This window comes from Equus caballus, chromosome 13 (genome assembly GCF_041296265.1).
Source record: "Equus caballus isolate H_3958 breed thoroughbred chromosome 13, TB-T2T, whole genome shotgun sequence".
Taxonomy (NCBI): domain Eukaryota; kingdom Metazoa; phylum Chordata; class Mammalia; order Perissodactyla; family Equidae; genus Equus; species Equus caballus.
This window is the reverse complement of record NC_091696.1, coordinates 30,455,390-30,474,241: the sequence shown is the minus strand read 5'-3', so window position 1 is coordinate 30,474,241 and position 18,852 is coordinate 30,455,390. Positions and strand designations below refer to the sequence as shown.

General features: G+C 52.9%; 1 protein-coding gene across 4 annotated transcripts; it reads left to right on the top strand.

Annotated features, from left to right (window-relative positions):
• The first annotated feature begins 417 nt into the window (after positions 1–417).
• Positions 418–18,839, top strand: SEZ6L2 (seizure related 6 homolog like 2). 4 transcript variants are annotated; one of them, XM_023616008.2, is made up of 18 exons: positions 418–1,141; positions 2,098–2,229; positions 2,920–3,219; positions 3,566–3,705; positions 3,988–4,189; positions 8,736–8,921; positions 9,572–9,740; positions 10,369–10,532; positions 12,282–12,482; positions 12,952–13,090; positions 13,902–14,098; positions 14,233–14,427; positions 16,274–16,465; positions 16,553–16,744; positions 17,253–17,291; positions 17,472–17,589; positions 17,715–17,811; positions 18,281–18,839. In XM_023616008.2, exons 1-18 carry the CDS (start codon positions 1,063–1,065, stop codon positions 18,308–18,310), a joined length of 2,772 nt encoding a protein of 923 aa, XP_023471776.1. In that variant the 5' UTR covers positions 418–1,062; the 3' UTR covers positions 18,311–18,839. The 4 variants fall into 4 exon arrangements, with proteins under 4 accessions (XP_023471776.1, XP_023471778.1, XP_070088051.1 ...); XM_023616009.2 differs by having other exon boundaries at positions 517–1,141; positions 17,690–17,811; XM_023616010.2 differs by lacking the exon at positions 17,253–17,291.
• The last annotated feature ends 13 nt before the right edge of the window (positions 18,840–18,852 follow it).

The window sequence follows — 18,852 nt, the reverse complement described above, 5'->3', positions numbered from 1 at the left end:
AAGGGCGCTCCAGAGGCGTTGTGAGAGAGGCCAGGAGAAAAAATAAAATTTGAAGCCGCCTGGCAGCTGGCCGGGTTCACGTTGTATGTAAGAGGAGAGGTCTCCCCTCCCCAGATTCAGGCCAGTCACCTCTTAGACTTCTCACGAACGTGGAAACTTGCCATTCTCCTGGAGGAGGGGAAAGCCCATTCCACATGAGCTTCTGTAAAAGGAAGAGGGAAGTCCCATGGCTGGTCTGGATGTGGGCAGAGGGTATACAGGGGACTGAGCAGGCGCGAGTCCAGCTGTGCCGCCCCTCATCACCCTGGGAAGAGGAAATTCAGATTCCAGATGTGCTGGAATGGCTGGGGGAGAGGGGCGTAATTACTGCTGGGACCAGAGTTTCCTTTGCCTCCCCTAGGGGCCGCGGGAGTGAGGATTACCGTCCTGGCTCCTTTGGTCCCTCCTTCCTCCATCTGCACTTCCTCCTCCTCCTTCCCCCCCTCCGCCCCAAATAAATTCCAGGCCCCTCCCTTCGCCCGTCCCCAGGATCTGACGTGGGCTCGACACCTTTCTCAGCTTCTCCCTCCCGCAGCTCCAGTGCCCGAGCTTCAGCTCTCCAGGTTCCACAACCCCCTCCCCTCCCCGCCAAGCCCCACCAGAACACGATAGGGACCCTCTTGATCCTCGATTCCACCCCAGGCCCCCGGAAGCTATCTTGCCTCTCCCCACACCCCCAGCTTGGGGTCCAGCCAGCCTGGTGGACCCAGGGGCCGGAGCAAGAGGGTAACCCAGGCGATCCAGCCCCTTCGGCTTTCTCGGCCCCACCCCCTGCAGCCGGAGCCGCGCCCCCTCTCCCTCAGACAGGAGAGCAGAGGACAGAGAGGACTGGGCAAAGGGGTGGACTCTGGGCGACCCCCAGCCCAATTCTGCCCCTCCCTCCCAAGGAGCAGAGAAATTGTCTTCCTTATTAACTACTAGCAGGAAAAAAAAATTAAAGGGAAAGCTAAAAGGAGACGGAGGAAAGGTGACAACTAGATTATTTAGGAGAGGCGCAGAGGAGAGAAATCCGTGTGAGTCGCCATGGGGACTCCCAGGGCACAGCACCCGCCGCCTCCCCAGCTGCTGTTCCTAATTCTGCTGAGCTGTCCCTGGACTCAGGGTAAGAACATGGGAGCATGGGGTGGGCCTCAGGAAGGCCCCCAGCAGGGTCTTCTACCCTCCTTTCTAGGAAGATCCCGGGTTTTTGGAGCTCCTGGGGTAGGGAAGGGGCACAGTTTTCCAGGAAGGGGTAAGCCAGGGCTTTCCAGCTTGTACCTGGAGCCCCTAATCCCCCATATTGAGGAGGGGGGGAAATGAATGGGGGGAACTTTTAGCAGCATCTCAGGGGTTAAATCCAGGAAGAAGGGCTGGGGAAGTCGGGGGTGGGGGAGATGTCTGCGGAGGTGGCAGAAGCACGCACCGTACCTGGGTGGGAGATGGAGGTGCTGGGAGAGATGCCAGTCACTGCACATACAAATGCTCTTGGACATATGGACAAAGACAGATGAACAGAAGCAATGCTCAGAGACCAGATATTTAGTCTCCCACTCTGACCCCCAGCCAGACTCCAGGGAAGGGGACAGAGACTGCAGAGAAGGAGAGAGAGAGAGACAGAGAGAGAGAGAGAGAGAGGGAGGGAGGGAGGGAGGGAGAGAACAACACACTGCAGAGACAGAAACCCAGAGAAAAAGCTGGGCACTGCAGAAGCAAGGGCTGGGAGGTGCTGCCAGACCATTCGGAGAACCCCAGGGTTGTGGGGAGAGCACCACCGAGATGAAAATGAAGGCAGTACCATTGCCCTTTCTCTGCCCTGCTGGCGCTGTCCAGGGTTCACAAGAGCCAACGTGCTCACTGAAGGCCGATACGGCCTGGGGAAAAAGGATGAGAGGAAAGTGTAGGAGTGTGAGGAGCAGCTGGGAGCCCCTCCTCCAATCTTGGCTCTCAGCCCAGCCTGGGACCCTCTGAGCTCCTGCAGGCCCAGCTGACTGAGGAGGGAGCAACAACTCTGGAAAAGATCTTTCTGGAGAAAGCAGGAGTCTGGAGCAGTGGAAGGGCTCACACAACTTCATCTTCTAGGTCTGCCCCTGAAAGAGGAGGAGGCACTGCCAGAGCCTGGAAGTGAGACCCCTACAGTAGCCTCTGAGGCCTTGGCCGAGCTGCTCCATGGGGCCCTGCTGAGGAAGGGCCCAGAGATGGGCTACCTGCCGGGTGAGGCCCCCAGAGTGGCAGGAGTGACATAGAGGCAGAGGGAGGGACATTAACTCTGGGAGATGGGGAGCCAGGCCAGTGAAATTCAGAGAGAGACAGACAGAGATGGTTAGACAGAGTCAAAACTGGGCACAGACAGTCAGAGAAGCAGAGAAATTGAGAAAGAATGATCAAGAGACAGAGTCACACAGAAAAACAGACAATCAGAGAGAAAGAAAGATGAAAACTCAGAGAACCAGAATCAGAGAAATGGTGGGAGACACAGAAAGAAAGAGAAATGCAGAGACTAGTAGATCCAGAATCATAAAATCAGAGAGCGATAAGAATACTAAACAGAGATAGGGAGTTCTGGAGAGAGCAAAACAGAGAGAAAGGGGTAACCAGGAGAGGGAGCCAGATCTGAATGGAGACGCAGAGAGAGAGGCTCAAGGAGACTGTCAGAGTGGAATGGCCTGGGTAGAGAGGTGGAGAGGGGAAGAGGGGAAGAAAAGGGAGGAGGGGTGCAGACTGTGGAAGCCTTGGGAGGAGGTGGGGAGTTTGGATGGGGAAGGGAGAGGTGGGGGATCTTCACCTTGTTGGGGAAATCTTTTGGGCTCAGTGGGGAACTCCCAGTTTCCTTCAGCCCTTCTCCCCACCTAAGGCCCATCAATTTGCTCCTTCTGTGCCCTTACTTCCCTTGCACTGTCCCAGGATCTGATCCAGACCCCACACTAGCCACTCCTCCAGCTGGCCAGACTCTTGCAGCACCCTCCCTGCCGCGGGCCACTGAGCCAGGGACAGGGCCTCTGACAACAGCCGTAACCCCTAAGGGGGGCAGGGGGGCAAGCCCCACCGCACCAGAGCTGCTGACCCCGCCCCCAGGAACTACGGTCCCGCCCCTTCTCGGCCCCGCCTCCCCAGGCCCGCCCCTCGGGCCTGAGGGAGGAGAGGAGGAGACCACGACCACCATCATCACCACGACAACTGTGACCACCACAGTGACCAGCCCAGGTGAGGGGATTGGAAGCGGATGGGGTAGTGTGCAAGAACACAGATGTGGGAGAGGCTGCTGGGAACGTGTGGAAAAAGGGGTCTGGGTACAGATAGGAGAGGGGCTTCTGCTTAATAATAATAAAGGCTAGTATTTATATACCCTTACTATGTACCAGCACTGTTCTATGTGTTTTATCTATATTATAGTTGGGGAAGGGAGTTCTGGGCACAGGTGGGAGAGGGAACATTGGATAAAGATGGTGAGGGGTGCTGGGGAGAAGACAGATGAGGACCCAAGAGTTGCTCGGCAGGGAGGGCAAGAACACAGGGATTCTCTCAACCGCAGCCATTTATATCTCTTTAGTTCTGTGTAATAACAACATCTCCGAAGGCGAAGGGCATGTGGAGTCTCCAGATTTAGGGAGCACGGCCAGCCACACCTTGGGGCTCCTGGACTGCACATACAGCATCCATGTCTACCCCGGCTATGGCATTGAGATCCAGGTAACTGGACCTAAGCATATGATTGTGAAACCTCCAAGCCCTTTCCTCGGGGCCCAGGGGTGTGCACAGGTTTGGCCTGGGAGCCAGAGAACCTGTTTTCTGACTCAGATGGGCCTGTTTTCTAGGGATCTCAAAGACTCTCCTAGAGTTCTACAACTTGCCCAGCATCAGTGTGGCATTTGGGCTGCCATCTACAGGGAAAAGGATGGCAAGGGCAGGGAGCTTACAGGGTCACCCACCCCAGCTGACTTGTTCTGGTGGGTCTGGGTCTGGCTTCTTTAGGTGCAGACACTGAACCTGTCTCGAGAGGAAGAACTCCTGGTGCTGGCTGGTGGAGGGTCCCCAGGCCTGGCCCCCCGACTCCTGGCCAACTCCTCCATGCTTGGAGAAGGGCAGGTTCTTCGGAGTCCAACCAACCGGCTGCTCCTGCACTTCCAAAGCCCACGGGTCCCAAGGGGCGGTGGCTTCAGGATCCACTATCAGGGTGAGGAGTCCGGGGTGCTGGTGGAAGGATATGGGTCACATTGGGCACAGGGGATATCTCCAGGAGCCTTCCAACCACAGCGAAATGTTGTGGGGTTTTCCTCCTGACTAGGACCCCAAGGGACAAAACCCTTAAAGGAGACCTATACGCACTTATTTTACACACTCACAGACCTGTGTCTGGGTGTGCACACATCCAAGTAGCAATTCACCCATTCACTCAATAAATGTTTATCAAGTGCGCATTTCATACCAGCCCTGTGTTAGCCTTGGGGAGAGGAATGAACAAGCCAGATACAAATCTGACTTCAAGGAACTCAGAATCTAGGTAGCAAGACGGACATGTAATCAGGATGATTACAATTCAGTGAGATAAAGACCTATATCCCTATGACAGAGGAAACACAGGCAAGAGGGAGCAAATATCAAAGGGACCTAAATTTCCCCTAAGGAATGTAGGGACACTTTCTTGGAGGAGGTGATGACTAAGCTGAGACCTAAAAGATGAGTTAGCTAAGGGAAGGCAGGAGGAAGAGAAAGAGGAAGGCAGATGTCTAGATGGATAGAAAAGTACACTCCAAGACTGGGAGGGGGAAAAAAACCATGACTCCCTTGAGGAGTTGAAGAAATTCAGCATGGAAGGTAGAATTGTCATAGCTCTGTGACCTGGGACAAGCTACTTAACCTTCCTGTGCCTCATTGTCTCATCTGAAAAATGGGGATCATAATACTTACTTCATGGTATTATTAGGAAGATCAAATGAGTTAGTACACATCAAGTGCTTAAAATAATGTCTGGTACACAGTGAGAGCTCAAAAATGACAGTCAAAACACAGAAAGTGGAAGGGAGAAGTAGGCTAAGAGACCAAACTGCGAGGTAGGTTGGATTCAGATCATCAAGGGCCTTATCAGCTTCAGTAAGGAGTTCAGACTACTTTACCCTGCAGGGGAGGGGAAGACATTTTGAAATGTTTTAAGCAAGATAGCAACAGCCTCAGATTTGTGACCTAGAAAGATCCTGCTGACTTCTGGGGGCCGAGAATTGGGGAGGAATCCACGCACAACTGCATTCATGAGCATCCACCCACAGCCAACCTGCACACACGCATCCATCCATACTCACCTGTGTGTGCGGGAACCTTCCCACAGTGCAAGTGTATGTTCTAGCATCCGTGTGTGCAAGAGGCAAGGGGCCCAGTCCACTGTCCCATTCCAGACACTGCTGCCACCTCCAAAGTCCCTTCCTATGCTCCTCCGAAACAGAGAGGGACCTGTGTTGGGCCAATGTTCCTTCACATCGCCTCATGGCCTTGCCTGCCCCCTTGTGAGCTCTGCTGAGCCCAGATCCCTTGTGGACCTTGTCTAGAACACACACAACCCAAATCTCTTCCTCACACCCTCCCCAGCCTCTCCTGAGGCCCCCTCTCCGGACTTGCCCCGGGGCTCAGGTGTGCAAGGTGGAGGTGCCCAGCACCAGGCCAATTCATGGAAAGATGTTGAGCTAGGGGACATGGTGGTGGTCAGGGCCTCGTTGTGGAGGAGCAAAGGCATGCCTTGAGGGCCCAGGGCCCAGGGCTGGACTTCAGACATTAGAAAATGGCTCCTTTAAGCAGCCACTTCCCTAGGGCATTGAAAATAGGACTCTTTAGGCTAAGTGGAACATTTGGGAAAGCAGGGCTGTTGCATAAATTGGCCTTCATTACCTGCCTCAGTCTTCCCTGCTTTGTGGCTTCTCCAGGTACCTTTGGGTCTAAGGCCCTGTTTAAGCCCTTCCCAATCTGCACTAGCTGGGTCCTCTTGTCCAGAGTGGCCTCATTAGCTTCTCTGAAAGGCCAAAGGTTCCATTACCCCTCACCTCGAGTCCAGCAAATGTTCCCATTTACAAAACCATTTCACCAACTGTTTCATTTGCTTCTCACAGCAACCTGGGGGGTGGCCATTGTCAACTCCATCTCTGAGAGGACAAAAAGACTCAAAGGTTATATGGATTGCTCAGCCACCTGCAAATTCATTGCAGCGTCAGAAGTCAGATCCCTGAGTCCCTGACTCTCAGGCATTCATTAACTGAGGCCAAGGGGCAGGTGATTAACACTTTCTGAGCACTTTTCACGTGCCGGGTGCTTTGTGTGTTTCTTTTGTTTAACTTTAAGGCCAAAGTTCAATGATAGGATTTATTATTGCCATTTGCAGGTAAGAGGCCCTGGTGGTGAAGTCACCTGCTCAAGGTCATACAGCTAATAAGTTGTGGAGCTAGAAATGGAACTCAGGTCTGCCCATCTCCAGATGGAGTGCTCTTTCCACTGTTCCACACTGCCTCCTGGCTGCATCAATCAATCAGCTAGACTAGGGTTTTAGGAGACAAAAATAAATAAAGCTTGGTTCAGTTTCATAATGGCAATAGCGGTTAACATGATGATAAAATTATACACGCAGATCATGTATGGGCAAGGAAGCAATTAAGACTTCCTGGAAGAGGTGATACTTAAGTTACTCCTTGAAAGATGAGAAAGAGTGAGACGAGGGCCTCGCAGGTAGGGGAAATGGTGTGAAAAAATATAAAAGTGGGATAGTAAGGAGTCATAAAACTACGTCTTGTAAAATATATGGGTGGTGAGAACTAACGCTGTATGTGCTAGGCTGGACCCAGCTGTGGAAGGGGCTTGAACGTCAATCTAAAGTATTCGGAATTGCTCCTGTTGGTTGTGCAGACCTATCACAGAGGCTAATATTTATTCAAATCACTATGTTCTAGAAGGTTGCTTTTGTGTCTATCTCAGTAGATGGAGACTCCTAAAGGGCAAGGCCTAGGGCTTTTTCATCTCTCTGTCCCCAGGACCCAGCCAAAGAAATGCTTGTTGAATTGTGAAATAGGGAGAGAACCAGGTGTCTTAGAGAATCACTCAGGGCTGGAGTCAGAAAAAGCAAAGACCTAGGCAAGCTGGTACCTCCGAAACCCTCTGCTAACCAGAGCCTGCCCCTTCTACAAGACCCAGCTTTCGTGCACCTTCTCCAGGAAGCCCTTCTTGATGAGCTCTGCTCGATCTGAAACAAACACACAGAGCTCTGTCAGGATCAAGTTCAGAGTCATAATTTACTAACAAGTCACTTTCTATTTATTTATTTTGTCCCATACGATTCCATAAGAACTTCAGGAGACTTTCAAAACAGAATGCAAGCAATAAAATAAAATAGAATAAGAAAAAAATTGGCACCAGGTAATGCTTATTAAAATTGAAAAAATAGAACGTGGATGGACAAGCCATTGTTGCTAGGGACAGGCCTCAATCTGCTTCTGAGCTTTCTATCAGCCAGTACAAAAAGAGAGATTATACAGGGTTTTTTTGTTTGTTTGTTTGTTTGTTTGTTTTGAGGAAGATTAGCCCTGAGCTAACTGCTTCCAATCCTCCTCTTTTTACTGAGGGTGACTGGCCCTGAGCTAACATCCGTGCCCATCTTCGTCTCCTTTATAAGTAGGACACCTACCACAGCATGGCTTGCCAAGCAGTGCCATGCCCACACCCAGAATCAGAACCGGCAATCCCCAGGCCGCCGAAGCGGAATGTGCCCACTTAATCGCTGCGCCACCGGGCCGGCCCCTGTTTGTTTTTTTAAAGATTGGCATTTGAGCTAACATGCCACTCTTTTACTTTTCCTTCTTCTCCCTGAAGCCCCCCAGTACATAGTTGTACATTTTAGTTGTGGATCCTTCTAATTGTGGCATGTGGGATGCTGCCTCAGTGTGGCCTGATGAGTGGTGCCATGTCCATGCCCAGGATCTGAACCCGTGAAACCCTGGGCCGCCAAAGCAGAGTGTGCGAACTCAACCACTCAGCCATGGGGCCGGCCGCTGTACAGTTCTCACTGCAAGAAAGGAGAAGACAAACCATTTCCTTAAGGAAGCAAAGCTTTCTCTAGCATTTCACTTTCACTAGGGGATTCATTTAGGGGGCACCGGGTATTAGGGTCTTTAATGACAAAATAGTCAAAGTTCCTAAAGGAGTTTCATGTGGCTCCTCTGGACGAAAGCTGAGGCTATAATACCACAGTGCACCTCAGTGGAAGAAAGCCTGTGTGTATTAAGGGGAGAAAATGCTGTGAGGCACTTGGAGCCTCAATTTCCACATCTGGAATATGAGTCACAGTCTTTCTCTGACTACTTCAAAAGCACTATGTGGGCTCACTTTGAAAGCCAAACAGGCTTTGCAAATACTATTTGTTATTATTAGAGCTGGATGGGGTTCAGAGTGGTCAATTGATTTGCCTGAGGTCGCACAGCAAATGAATGCTAGGGTCCAGAGTTTCTTTGAGTCTCAGCTACTTCATCTATAAAATGGGGGCCAAAGTGAGTGGATTACACAGATTAGGGTTGATAGAGCATGTTGAAATGACCTCTTCATGAGACAGTGTGCCCATGTGAAGACTCCAGGTTGTAGCCAATTTGTGTCCCCAGAGGGACCTGGAAAGAGAAGAGGAAGTACTGGAGGACTGGTGAGAGAGGGTGGCATGAGAAAGTGAGTCCTCCTTCTCCCTGCTCTGCCTGATCCAGCCTACCTCCTGAGCTGCGGCTTCCCTCCCCGGCTGGCCCATGGAGATGTGAGCGTGACAGACCTGCACCCTGGGGGCACCGCCACCTTCCACTGTGATTCAGGCTACCAGCTGCAGGGCGAGGACACCCTCATCTGCCTCAATGGTACCCGGCCCTCCTGGAGCGGGGAGCCCCCCAGCTGCATGGGTGAGTATCCTGCCACCACAGGTGGGGGCTTCTGTCCTAGGGGCACCATTGGGAGGGCCCAATCTTTGGGGGTCACCATCTTTGGGGACCACCCATCTTGAAGGAGTTTTTACCCTCAAGTGTCCCTATGCTGGGGACTCCATCTGGAGCTCTTTACTCTGAGGGTTTCTATCCTTGGGGGGTCTCCCTCTGGGAAGTCTCACCTGGAGGGTTTCCATGTCATGAGTCACCATTCTGGAGATCCTTTCTTTCAGAGACTCCTCATCCTAGAGAAAACCATTCTTGGGGTTCATATCTGGAGGGTCCCTATCCTGGAGAGTCCTCATCCTGGGGATCCCCATCTTGAAGGTTTTCCATCTGAGGGCTTCAGTTTTGGGGATCCTCATAACTCCCCATCCCAGGATGCCCACATCTGTGGAATCTTCATTTTAATGGAGTCTCCATCCTGGGGGATGTCCATCCTGGGGGTTTCCCTATTCCAGGGCTGGTTCTCCACCTGGGTGGTGGCCTGGAAAAGGTCCTGTCCTCTAAAGTGAGCTCATAGGGCAGAGGCCATCCCAAGGACAGGTCCCAGCCAGAGGTGTGAATGGAACAGCTCTCAAGATGGAAGGAGGACAAGTCCCCTTAACCTGCCCTCCCTCTGCCCACAGCATCCTGTGGTGGCACCATCCACAATGCTACACTGGGCCGCATTGTGTCCCCTGAGCCTGGGGGAGCTGCAGGGCCCAACCTCACCTGCCGCTGGGTCATTGAAGCAGCTGAGGGACGCCGGCTGCACCTGCATTTTGAGAGAGTGTCTCTGGATGAGGACAATGATCGGTGAGGATCTGGGCCCCTGAGGTCCCCACCTCAAAGAAATAGGGAGACTGCAGTGAGGAGTCAGAGGGGAGTCAGACAGACCTGGGGTTGATCCCAGTTGGGAAATGTGTTAAATGCAGATAGTCCTTCCCCTTTCTTAGGCAGCACAGTTGTGCAAACTTAGAGCAATCACTTAACCTCTCTGTGCCTCAGTTTCCTGGTCTGTAGAATGGAGATAATAGTACCTTCCTCTTAAGGTTTCTGTGAGGTTAAGTGCATTAAGATATGTGTTTAGAATGGTGCCTAGCTCACAGTAAGCACTATAAATGTGTTTGCCATTGTCATCCTCATTATTACATTCTTTATCTAACCAACCGGTGCCCCAGCTCTGCTGTGATCTTGGACAGGTTCTTTAATCCTTCTGTGCCTCAATTTCCTCATCTATAAAAAGAGTGATAAAAACGGTATCTGACTCAAGGGTTCTTGTCAGAATTAAATGAGATAAAATGTGTAAAGGCTTAGAAGAGTACATGGCATATAGTTAATGTTTGATAATAATAGCTATAAAAATAAGTTAGGTGAGCAGGCAAGAGGTGAGGCAGCTTCTGAGGGGAAATTGAGCCCCTGGCCACCCTTCTGTCCATCCCAGGCTGATGGTGCGCTCAGGGGGCAGTCCCCTATCACCGGTGATCTATGACTCAGATATGGATGATGTCCCAGAGCGGGGTCTTATCAGTGACGCCCAGTCCCTCTATGTGGAGCTGCTCTCAGAGACACCTGCCAATCCCCTGCTGCTAAGCCTCCGATTTGAAGGTAACTGCCCCCACCTACCCCCAGGCCTCAATTCCTGCAACCTCCCCTCTTCTTGACTCCATAGGCATGGCCACAAGTATATATTCCATCCCTGCTCATCTCTGTGTTGGGATCCCTGAAACCTGACTTGCCTTCCCACCCCAAAACTATAAGGATTCCTTCATATGGACCCCTTCTGATTCCCTGAGGGCACTTTTCTATGTAAGCGTCATGTATGGCTGGATCCAGGTACACAGTCAGGAGACCAGTTACCTCAATCTCTCAGTTCTTTCCTCTCTGTTGACTTCATTCTCAGGCAGGCTCTCCATCTGTAGTCGACCTACCAGTTCTAGACCGACATACCACCAGCTTAGTAATTCCATCAGAGAAAGAGAAGGCATGCTTCTTTCCTGAGAGCTTCAGCAAAAATGCCAGGAAAGGCTCTCACTGCCCTGGCTTAGACCTTGTGCCTATGCCTGAACCAATATGTGTAGCTAGGGGCAGGTGGTATTATGATCGGCAGATCCACATCATGTGGTCATCCCTGATTGGCCCCAACTGAATTTCACGGGCTGGAAGTAGGGGAGGTATGTTTCCTAAAATGAAAATAGAGGTGCTGTTACCAGAAGATGGGGGACTGGATGCTGGACAGGTGGAAGGAAGGAGGTCAGTGATCACAGGAGAAGAGGCGTTTGAGCGGGGCCTTACAGGATAGAGAGGATTTTAAAAGAAGGAGATTGGGAACAAGCATCTCAGGTGAAAGGAACTGTGTGAGCAAAGGTAAAGAGGTAGAGTAATGCCTGGTATGTTTTGGAAAGGGCTTTTCAGTGTGGCTGGAGCAGAGGATTTGTGCAAACAGTAGCTAGGAAGAGGCAAAGAAAGTGAAATGCTCAGAGGTGAGAGGGCCTCGTTTCTGGTATAAATCATGGGAGAAATGGAATTGGCACTGGGCCCTGACAGATGCATAGGATTTGGATATGATATCTTATCAGGTTAAGTAACTGAAATAGAACAGTGAATCTGAAAAATAAATTGCATGTTAGATTCTGTGACTGCACAGAGAACTGATAGGTTTGAAGCCTGCCTCCATAGTTGCGGGCCACTGCTGCTCCACGAGCTTCAGATTCCTCATCTGCACATAAGTCTTACCTTGAAGATAGTTTTGCAGCTAAGATATGAGCAAAAGGGCAAAAACTAAAATGCTCTATAAATGTTCATTTTTGCTGACTTAGTCCAAAGTCAAAACTGAGTAGCTTTTGTGTTAGCTGCACTTTTGGATTCTGGCCACAGCATGGATGATCAGGGATAATCAGAATCCAATGGTGATTTTTGAGGAGAGAACATACCTACATGAGCCAGTTCTGCAAAGGCACCTGTTTTCCCCCACTTCTTTGCAGTTTCCAGAGCCAAGTGTCTCTGGCTTGGAATCAAGCAATCTGGGTTTGAGACCTGGCTCTGCCATTGCCCTACTGTGTGACATTGGGCAAGTGGCTTTGTGTCTGTGGACCTCAGTTTCCTCATCTGTGGAATGGTGGCTGGGATTTGACTAGCCTAGGATTTCCCTCCAGAGACTGGGGAGGTAACAAATATATGAATGAGGACCGTTAGGGTTTTGGGGAAACTGAAGAGTGAAAGCTAAGCCCAAGGGCATTCTATTTTAAACAGCCCACTGAGTGGCCAAACAACACTTGAATTCAGCCCAAGTTCTCCAGTTTGAGATCCCCTGAGGACCGTCCTAATGTTTAATTTCTGGGACTGACTCCTCTCTAGCCTTTGAGGAAGATCGCTGCTTCGCCCCCTTCCTGGCACATGGCAATGTCACCACCACGGACCCCGAGTACCGCCCAGGGGCGCTGGCCACCTTCTCGTGCCTCCCAGGATATGCCCTGGAGCCCCCGGGCCCCCCCAATGCCATCGAATGTGTGGATCCCACAGAACCTCACTGGAATGACACAGAGCCAGCCTGCAAGGGTGAGCCCTCCACATCCACAGGAAGTCTTTCAGTCTACAGACTACCCCTGAGCCGGGGATCCTAGGAAGGCCATTCAGGAAGGAGACCTGTATATTCAAATGTAATAAACCCAGGCCTTGGGTAAATCCCTGTCCCTTTCAGAGACGCACTTTTTCTTGGCTAAATAATTGGTGGGCTTGTTACAGAATTCAAGGTCACAACTCAAATGTCTTGGAGAGCTAGAATTAGAGTTGGGCTAAGTCGTGGATTGGGCCTTGATGGTAGGTTGGGAGGGTGGGCAGAATTAATTAAGAGCAGGGCTGGGGATTGGGCACAACAGGACTGGATGTGGCAGGAAGCAGGTGGGTAATAGATAACAGGAAACCCGTGAGGCAGTCTGGTGCACACAGTTGGGAGGGGTGAGGATTGTGGTGAAATGGAGACTGCATGCCCACCTGGGTCCTGAATCTGACACTGCTTCTACCCTAGCCATGTGTGGAGGGGAGCTGTCAGAACCAGCTGGTGTGGTCCTCTCTCCAGACTGGCCCCAGAGCTATAGCCCCGGCCAGGACTGCGTGTGGGGCCTGCACGTCCAGGAAGAGAAGCGCATCTTGCTCCAAGTAGAGATGTACGTTTTGGTGCTGCAGAGGGTACGGTGGGTGTGGGCTCAGCGAAGTATGGTATGACAATGTACTAACCTGCATTCTGAGCCTGGCTGGCTTGCAGGTCTACACAATATTCGGTGAATATGTGGTCTGATGAAAGAGGCGACTAAGGGTTCAGGATAGGGGTGTGGGTTGTCAGGTAGACCTAGGTATAAATCACTTACTAGGCAAGTGACATTGGACAAGTAAATGGGGTAATGCAGCCTTCCTCAGGGACTATTGTGAAAAAGGGGCTCTGGCCTTGGTGTCCCTCACTTTGGCTGTGTCTGAGACCGCCGTTGGACCGATTTCCAGGGACCCAGGCCCAAGATGTTGAATCATCACCAGCAGGTGTAGGGAAAATCCAGTGAGCTGACTTGGTATGAGGTGGTCATGTGACTGGACAGAACCAGAAGCAGGTACCCAGGCAGGGCCTAGAGTTGGGCGGGGTGGTAATGAGCCTGGTCTGTGATTGGTCAGAGCTGGAGTCGAGCTAGGCTGTGGTCACTTGGTGATGGAGGAGGGACTGGAGAGTGGGAGAGTTAGTAATGAACAGAGGTGGGGATTGGGCAGCAGGAACTGGGAGGAGCCACAGAATAAGTGGAACCTGGAGCGACTATTATAGAAAAGCCTATAATTGGTCAAAACTGAGGCGGGACCAGACCTGGGGTAGGGAAATGCGGGGTCGGACTGGAGTAAGTAGGGTTACTAATGAACTGAGTTAGGGATTGGGCAGAACCGGATGGGAGGGGCCGATCGTAGCCCAGCCCCCATATAAGGTCCCACTCCCTCCAGCTTGAATGTGCGCGAAGGGGACATGCTGACGCTGTTCGATGGGGACGGGCCCAGCGCCCGAGTCCTGGCCCAGTTGCGGGGACCTCAACCGCGCCGCCGCCTCCTCTCCTCTGGGCCCGACCTCACGCTGCAGTTCCAGGCTCCTCCCGGGCCCCCAAACCCAGGCCTAGGCCAGGGTTTCGTGTTGCACTTCAAAGGTACGGAGGTCTAGGGTGCCGAGATGGGCAGGGGTCCGGCAGGCCAGAAGTCTCGGGAGGAGCGAGATCCTCGAGGCTGGGAGGGCGCCCTGAGTCGCAGGACAGCCTCCAAACTCGCTGTCTCTCCCCTGCAGAGGTCCCGAGGAATGACACGTGCCCCGAGCTGCCACCTCCGGAATGGGGCTGGAGGACAGCTTCCCACGGGGACCTGATCCGAGGCACGGTGCTTACTTACCAGTGCGAGCCTGGCTACGAGCTGCTGGGCTCCGACATTCTCACCTGCCAGTGGGACCTGTCCTGGAGCGCCGCGCCGCCCGCCTGCCAAAAGAGTGAGCCCGGGCTCCGCTCAGTCCCCTGCCCCAGGGGGTTCGCCGCCCAGCTTGGGCCCCGCCCATTCCCTCTGCGCCCCACCTTCGTCCCTTGTCCCGCCCCTGCCCTGTCCAGGTTCCATCCCTTCGCTCTCGGTCCTGCCTAGATCTTCTTCAGGCCCCTCCCCTATGCCCTTTGGGTTCCACTCCCCTGCTCCTCGGTGCCTCGAAACTGTCTCCCCTGGGCACCCCCTCTCATCTTCTCCGGGCTGGGTCCCTCTCTCTTGCACTGTTCTGCAAGTTTCTTCTGGGTCCCGCCTCACCTCCTCGTGGCCCCGCCCCCATAGTCTCCTGGCCCCGCCTCTGCCCCGTCTGAGTTCCAGCCCTCCGCGACCCCGCGCCATCAATCTCGGTTCTGCTCTCCCTGTTTTAGGCCCTGCTCTAGTCTCTCGGTCCCCAACCCTTGACATTACAGGAGTTACTTAGCTAGGGCCTAGACTCCTGAGAGAACTTGGTTTATTTTAATGCAGTCATTGAAGCCCCATGCTGTGTTGAGGGTGGGGTTATGTGAAGGAGTTGGAGCCCCTCTGGGAGGGGAACAGATACTTAAACAACTCAGGGTACTGACAGAGTGGTAACCTCTGGGTGAATTCGGGTAAGGTGCTTACCATCTCTGAGCCTTGGTAGGAATAAGGGGTAGTGAAGAGCAAATGAAAAGTTTTTCACACAGTGCCTGGTGTATGTAAACAGGGAATAAGCAGGAGTTGCTGTGAGTACGAAGAAGGGCTGTGGGAAGAGGGCTGGGTTAATTGTTGCAGGGATGGGGCAGGAGATTTCACAGAGGAGGTGACATTTAAAGGAGCTGAGAGTGTTTATCTTTTAGAAGAGCAGAAAGGGGTGGCTTCTTGTCACTTTCTCCAAATTTTGGGAAGCCTGCCACAAGGATATGGGATTGTAGGTCTTCCACCCGGCCCCTGGGGGCAGTGGTGGAACCAACTAGGATATATAAATTTCAGGAAGCCAGATTTGGGCTGGACACAAGGAAAACTTTCTAGTTGACACAGCTCCCCATCCCTGGAAAGATTCATAAGATGTCCAGTCTGGAACCCAGACAGGACAGGGGTAGGGACAGGAAAAGATGGAGGCAGGGCCCAGAGGGGATAGGGCCTGGCCTAGCTGCCCAAGACTCAGGAAGGAACCCGCCCAAGGTGGCACACTGAGCCTGAAGCTGAGCTGAGACCCAAGTCTCTGAGTCTCAGCCCAGTGCTCCATGGCTGTGACCCTGAGCAGTTCCAGCTCCCCTGGCTGAGTGACCACTGGCCAGTCATTTGACTGCCCTGAGCCCTGGGTGCCAAGGGAGATGACAGTGACGTTGACCTGTCCAGATCATCAGGGTATATGATATTGTGTTTGTAAAACATTAAGCAGAGTGCCTTGCACAGGACTATCTACAAGAAATGGCTATGATTGTGACTCTTCCACAACAAGGTTGTAAACTCAAATGCCTGCAGGGGCCCAGCAGGCAACGTAAGTGAGCAGAATGGGCTGGGAATGCAGGGAGCAGGAGGGCTAGGCCCCTCTGAAGAGGGCACTGCTGTTCCGCTGATGATCTACTGTGCATGACTGATATGCTCTGGTACAGTGGTCAAATATTGCAAATTTCACCCTAGGGTGGGGGCCTCGGTTGCCCCAGTCACTCTGTTTTCTGGAAGCCTGAAATATAAAATGCGTTGAATTTTAAGTTTTTCCAACTCTGCATTCTGAGGAAATAGTGGGAGGTGAGGGTTTGTTCAGAGGAACTAGCCCTAAGCTCCTGGGAGATCTTTTAAGGCCCTAGCTCCCCCTGACCTTGTCCTCCTGCCAACAGTCATGACTTGTGCAGACCCTGGTGAGATCACCAATGGGCACCGTACTGCCTCGGACGCTGGCTTTCCTGTTGGCTCCCATGTCCAGTACCGCTGTCTGCCAGGGTACAGCCTGGAAGGGGCAGCTGTACTCACCTGCTACAGCCGGGACACAGGCACACCCAAGTGGAGTGACCGGGTCCCCAAGTGTGCCTGTGAGTCTGGGGACACCCTGGGAAGGGTGGCTGGGTGGCTTGTTCAGCAGCGCAGCTGGCACGTCATGACTGACATGTTCCCTGCAGTGAAGTATGAGCCGTGCCTGAACCCAGGGGTGCCAGAGAATGGCTATCAGACGTTGTACAAGCATCACTACCAAGCGGGCGAGTCTCTGCGCTTCTTCTGCTACGAGGGCTTTGAGCTCATTGGCGAGGTCACCATCACCTGTGTGCCCGGCCACCCCTCACAGTGGACCAGCCAGCCCCCACTCTGCAAAGGTGCCTGGGCAGACAGGGCAGGAGGGGGCACAGCCGTGTCCGGGGAGTGACAGGGCTGGGAAAGTCAGGTAGCAAATTCGAGACCAATAGCAACCTTGCGGAGCCCACCTCCTGTGGGCTTTCATCCTCACAGGTACATCCAGAAGTCCTGGGGAAGTTCAAGGTCATGGAATTATCTTAAGGGATGTAGGAGAGGGGCTTTGGTGTAGAAGTGTCTTGCCCTCAGGATAGGTCTTAGTTTCCCTATTTTTGACAACTTCTACAGACATGGTTGGTTTAGACTGCCCAGAGCCCTGAACTTTTAGGGCACTGGAGAAGGAAGAAGAAGAAGGTCCTGCCCTGACTACTCCTCCCCCACCCACACCAAGAGAAGAATAAAGTTTAGGTTGAACAGAGGGCAGAGAGAACCAGGCTGTCCAGCCCAGCCCCACTTGGGCTCCCGGCCCTCTACCCAGCCTCCTTCCCTCCCTGGCTCAGACCCCGTCCCCTCCCCCTCCTCTCCCTGCAGTGGCCTATGAGGAGCTCCTGGACAACCGAAAACTGGAAGGTCAGTGAGGGCACAGGTGGAGACCCAGGCCTGGCTGAGTTGGGAGGGCAAGGCAGAGGCCGGGGGCAGGAGGCCAGGCCCCGGAGGGGTGAGACCCAGGGTTCAGGGCCCAGGGCAGGAGGCTGGGAGAGCCCAGGGCTGGGCCCAGCCCTAGCTTACTGGCCTCTCCTCCTCTCCCAGTGACCCAGACCACAGACCCATCACAGCAGCTGGAGGGTGGGAACCTCGCCTTGGCCATCCTGCTGCCCCTAGGCTTGGTCATTGTCCTCGGCAGTGGCATTTATGTATACTACACCAAGTAAGTATCTACTCAGGGAGCTGCTGGCCAGGGCAGATGTCCTGCCTGCCTGGCACAGAAGCCTGGGTGAGGGGGGGTTGGGGGCTCACCTCTCGATAAGCCCCTCTATCTTCTCCCTTTCCCAGGCTTCAGGGAAAGTCCCTCTTCGGCTTCTCGGGCTCCCATTCCTACAGCCCCATCACTGTGGAGTCAGACTTCAGCAATCCACTGTATGAAGCTGGGGTGAGCCCTTCCCTAGCCCCGGAGGGCCACATCTCTCACTCCCCTAGGGCTCCATACCTTCTCTCGAGGTCGCTGTAATATCTGTCTTGGGAATTTCAAATTCAGCTGCCTACAAAGGCCACGCAAATGAAGAAATCAAGTCAGGTGTGAACAATAAGGCTCACTGAGAACTGTGGCTAATTGGAGAACTTGTGCCTCATCTAGACCCTAGTGGAAACTCAGGCCCAATTGCCAGATCTTCCACCTGTTCAAGACAATCCAGAAATTTAGATATTTATGTGATTTTAAGATGCTGTAGGATGAACCAAACACATCCATTGGCCAGATTCAGCCCCATTCCCACCCTGTGGCCCCCACACCCCCAGCGATCAATGTTACTTTAAAAACCCAGGGTCTTTTCCCTTCTTTGTTGATACCTGCTCCACCCCCATCCCACTCCAGCAACTGATCCTGTCTCTCTTGTCTCCAGGATACACGGGAGTATGAAGTTTCCATCTGAACCCCAAAACTAAGGCTGCAGGACCGAGGACGCCCCTCCCCTCCTCATTCTGGGCAAGGAGGAGTACAGGACCTGGTCTCTGGCTCCTTTCCTCCCTGCTGTGTAAATAGTCTCCTGGTCCCACGAGAGGGCTTTGATGGCCCTGGGGACAGTAAATAAACCAGCATCCTGCCCCCAAAAGCCTCCTCTTCTCAGTTGCCAAACAAGGAGCTGCCCCCCTACCCTAGTGGCTTTTGGACCCTGGGAGGGGAACTCAGCTCCCTGCAACTCCTGGGGCCCCTCCAGCCCAGGGCACCCTACAAGGACTACCCAAGAGCTCTGGTGTTCCCTTGGCCATGAAGGCTCTGCCTTTCCCAGATGCTCTGGCCCCAGGCCTAACCCCTGGGCCTTGGAGGGTCAGAAGAAGAGGGATGAAGGAGAGAGCTGGGACAAGGCCCCTATCCCCTTCCTGCCATCTCCTCAACCCACAATCTCTTCATCTTTGCTTCTGGATTTTTGTTTTTGAGCAATAAACAGAAAAATCACCATTTGTAACTGGGCTG